The 4426-nt window shown below is 57.5% G+C and overlaps 1 protein-coding gene across 1 annotated transcript; it reads right to left on the bottom strand.

Annotated features, from left to right (window-relative positions):
- Positions 1 to 230: 230 nt before the first annotated feature.
- Positions 231 to 1129, bottom strand: LOC139060266 (uncharacterized). Its single transcript, XM_070539359.1, has 2 exons — positions 554 to 1129; positions 231 to 458 (listed from the first exon to the last, which is right to left on the bottom strand). The coding sequence occupies exons 1-2, from the start codon at positions 1127 to 1129 to the stop codon at positions 231 to 233; spliced, it is 804 nt and encodes a 267-aa protein (XP_070395460.1).
- Between the last annotated feature and the right edge of the window lie 3297 nt (positions 1130 to 4426).

Genomic DNA, 4426 nt, shown 5'->3' with positions numbered 1-4426 from the left:
AAGGGTGTCTTGACCATCCGAACCAGCAAGAGCTCACAGGGGGCACGGCCAGTGACATCGTGGGGCATGGTCCGGTACTGGAACAGTATCCGGGCAATCTGCGTCCGGAAATCCCCAGTCTGGCTCTTCTTAAGCTTGTACTTGATGATTTGCACCACCCGCTCGGCTGCACCGTTTGAGGCAGGGTGGTACGGCGGAACGATCATACGGCGGATTCCATTCTTCGTCAGTCAGGCCAGGTACTCTATGCTGGCGAAAGCAGGACCACTGTCGGACACGATGACGCCCGACAACCCCTGGGCGGCGAAGACCTGTAGTAGCGCTGCAATGGTCGCGCCTGCTGATGGGGTGGCGACATGTAGAACCTCCACATACTTCGAAAAGGTGTCCACCACCACCAGGAAGTAATGGCTCTTGAAGGGCCCCCCAAAATCCACATGCAGGCGGAACCAAGGTCTCTGTGGGAACGGCCAGGAGCTGATTTCCACATGACGTGAGGCCGGCTAATGCTCCTGGCACCATGTGAGCGACGTCCTGGTCAAGGCCAGGCCACCAAACATGGGACAGGGCCACCATCTTGATCTTTTCCACTCCAGGATGACCCGCGTGCAGCAACTGCAGGACCCTGGTCCGGAGACTGTGCGATCACCACCCTGGAACCCCCCAGTAGACATCCCTGCTGCCAGCTCAGCTCAGCGGCCATGTGGCTATAGGCCTGCTGCACCAATTCATCCCCACTGGACACCGCCTTAACCACCTGAGACCGGACTGGGTTCCGGCTGACCGCTTGCGATACCACAGAACTGGAGAGTACCTCCAGGTACGCGTGCTCCAGCATGAACACTTCAGCAGCTTCTCGAACGGCATCAGGCGCCTCAGGCGGGGGCAGGCGGCTCAGGGCATCATCAGGTCCCAGGTTCTTCCCCCGGGCCAGCCTCAAGGCCCAGCTTACCTCTGGAGGAGACGCCTGCACGGGAACTGCCTTGTCAGCCCTCGGTAGCCCCAACAAGTCCACGTGTTCTTCCGGGCAAACACAGCCGAGGGCGAACAGCGGGACATTTTCTTGGCCAGCAGCGGGACCTGCGTCTTCAGCCTCCTGATCAACCTTTTCAAGCCAGCCACGCCGCATGTTAAGACGCTGGGTGAGCTGCTCACCGTACTATGCTCGCATTTCAACCCAGCGCCGTCCACACTAATGGAGCGTATCCGCTTCAACAACCGGAGCCGCCCGGAAGGATAGACCCTCGGGCAGTTCGTTGCTGCGCTACGAGGGTTAGCGAGTGCCTGCATTTTCAGGGATCAGCTGGACTCGCTGCTCCAGGACCGTTTCGTCTGCAGCATCAACAACCCCGCCACGCAGACGCTATTCCTGAAGCTTCGCGACCCCTTGCTGGACGACGCCATGAAGGCGGCGCTAGCAATGGATGCTGCTGCCAAGGACGACGGCGAGATTGCCCGTGCGATTGGCTCACCGTCGGCGGAACCGACGGTCAACAAGTTGACGACAAAGGGCAGTACCTGCGGCCGCCGTGGTGGCGCCCACTTCCCCTCACAGTGCCAGTTCTCTCAAGCACAATGCTTTACGTGCGGGAAAACTGGGCACCTGACACGTGTATGCCGAAGGGGGAAGACGAACAGCAAACAGCAGCAGCAGCAGCAGCAGCAGCAGCAGCAGCCTGATTCAAGCCCAGGTGCCACACAAGCCCGCGGCCAGGGTAGCCGTCGCAAGGGTATGCGGCAGCAGGCTCTAGTTCTTCCGCAGCCAGGCTCCACGTCGTGGCCGAGGACCCGCCGATTTTCGACATGTGGCACACAGGCCTTGTACCATCGTCAGTGCCGCCGTACATACTGATCGTCGAAGTCTGCGGGCACCCCATTTCCATGAAACTGGACACAAGGGCCAGCGTGTCGGTCATGGCCGGGAAACCCTTCAAGCATATTGTTACGTAGGAAGACGCAGACGAAAAGCTATGTACAAATATATTTACAAGGAAAATACGCTGCGCTTGGCCAAGAGGCAACAGCCCGCGCTAGCTTCTAATCGTCGTCGTCGTCTTCACACTGCTGGCCTTTCGTGATCGCACATATTGTGCCGTAGCACTACCCCCGGCTGCAAAAGCGCCGTCCCGGAGCGACTAAAGATCGGACTCGGAAGCAGTGTAGTAGGCCTTGAGCCTACTGATGTGTACGACATCACTAGATGCCACAAGAGAGGACGAGGTTGAGCCCACAGGAGCAATTTCGTAAGTCACAGGCGTCACCTTGCGCAGCACGCGGTAGGGCCCTGTGTATCGCGAAAGAAGGTTCTCTGAAAGTCCGACGTGACGAGAGGGCGACCACAGGAGCACGAGCGCACCAGGTGAAAACTGTACGTCACGATGGCGGGCGTTGTACTGACACTGCTGAGTGGTCTGTGAGGCCGTAAGTCGAGCACGGGCAAGCTGGCGTGCATGGTCGGCGAGGGCGATGGCGTCGCGCGCATACTCGCTTGTTGAGACCGCAGCAGGACGAAGTGCCGTGTCTAGGGGCAAGGTAGGTTCGCGACCGTACAGTAGATAAAAGGGAGAAAATCCGGCGGTGTCGTGCCGAGAAGAATTGTACGCAAATGTTACGTAAGGAAGGGCAATGTCCCAGTCGTGGTGGTCCTTGGAAACGTACTTGGCCAGCATATCGGTAAGAGTACGGTTTAACCGCTCTGTCAGGTCATTGGTTTGAGGATGGTATGAAGTAGTCAGTTTGTGTTGAATGGAGCAGGAACGCACAATGTCAGCGATAACTTTCGAGAGGAAGTTTCGACCACGGTCAGTAAGCAGCTGTCGCGGGGCGCCATGAAACAAGATAATGTCACGCAAGAGAAAGTCCGCGACGTCAGTGGCGCAGCTGGTAGGGAGAGCCCGAGTGATAGCGTATCGGGTGGCGTAATCAGTCGCGACGGCTACCCATTTGTTCCCAGAGGATGACGTGGGAAAGGGACCGAGCAGGTCTAATCCAACACGAAAGAACGGTTCCACAGGGACGGTGATCGGCTGGAGATGACCGGCAGGTAGCACCTGAGGTGTCTTCCGACGCTGGCAAGGATCACAGGCAGCAACATAGCGTCAAACGGAGCGAGCGAGACCAGGCCAATAGAAGCGGCGGCGGACGCGGTCGTACGTGCGGGTTACCCCAAGATGTCCTGCAGTGGGTGCGTCATGCATCTCAAAGAGCACAGTCTGTCGTAGATGGTTTGGCACGACAAGAAGAAGATCAGGGCCATCAGGGAGGAAGCTCCTTCGGTACAGAATGCCGCCCTGGAGGACATATCGGCGAACGGATGCGTCGGAAGGTGTAGAGCGCTGGCGCTCGATGAGTACTCGCAGCGATAGGTCTCGGTACTGCTCATCGGCGATGTTAGCGAAGGCAGACACAGAGAAAATGCCGTTGGCGGTACTACAGTCGGCGTCGGCAGGCTTGTCGACCGGTTAGTGAGACAGGCAGTCAGCGTCCTTGTGTAGTCGGCCAGATTTTTAGGTGACAGAGAACGAATATTCTTGGAGGCGTAAGGCCCAGCGACCAAGTCTTCCTGAGGGGTCTTTCAATGAGCATAACCAACAAAGCGCGTGATGGTCTGTGACAACGGAAAAGGATCGGCCATATAAGTATGGGCGGAATTTCGCAACCGCCCAAACTAGGGCCAGACACTCACCCTCAGTGATGGAAAAATTGGAGGACGCTTAAGCTTAGCCTTCATGAGTGGAACGCGATAGCGTTCCCGTCGACCCGCCAATGGGTGTAAGACAATGGGCTACAGGGCAGCCATCACTTACGAGGCGCTTCGCATCAGGCGCGGTGAGCGTCGAGCCATATGGTCGAGCAACGCGGCGTTCGGCGCAGCAACGAAACGTGCGCCTGAGCAAGCGGAGCGAACCAAAGAACTCGGTATCCCGGAGGGGGAAATGATGCACGCCAGCCAAACGCCGTGATCGGCACGGGCAGAGAGATAGAGAGATAGTGATCTAAAGAAAGGAAGGACGCTTGATTCTACAGAGGGAGAGAGTCCGAGCCGCGACAGCTCCAATGCGCGCGTGGCGCGCCATCTGTCGGGGCAGCGCCGTACATGGAGAGTAGGGGGTCTTCTGTGTTTGCCGCAAGATGGCTCTCCGTGTGCGGAAAGCGCAGAAGAAATGCAGCGAAACGCACTTCGCTACTCGTGTAATTGCGACTTCTGTAAGTTACATGTTCATAATTACCGATATACACCACAGTATAACTTTCCACGGCTCGTTTCGAAGGCAACACCGCATTCACTAGAGGCGCGTTTGTACCTTATGGAAGCATCGAAATCGTGGCTGAGTGGTAGCGTCTCCGTCTCGCACTCCGGAGACCCTGGTTCGATTCCCACCCAGCCCATCTTGGAAGTTGCTTTTTATTTATGGAGTGCCTGCCG

The sequence above is a fragment of the Dermacentor albipictus genome, chromosome 5 (genome assembly GCF_038994185.2).
Source record: "Dermacentor albipictus isolate Rhodes 1998 colony chromosome 5, USDA_Dalb.pri_finalv2, whole genome shotgun sequence".
NCBI classification, from domain to species: domain Eukaryota; kingdom Metazoa; phylum Arthropoda; class Arachnida; order Ixodida; family Ixodidae; genus Dermacentor; species Dermacentor albipictus.
This window is presented reverse-complemented; position numbering and strand designations above follow the sequence as displayed.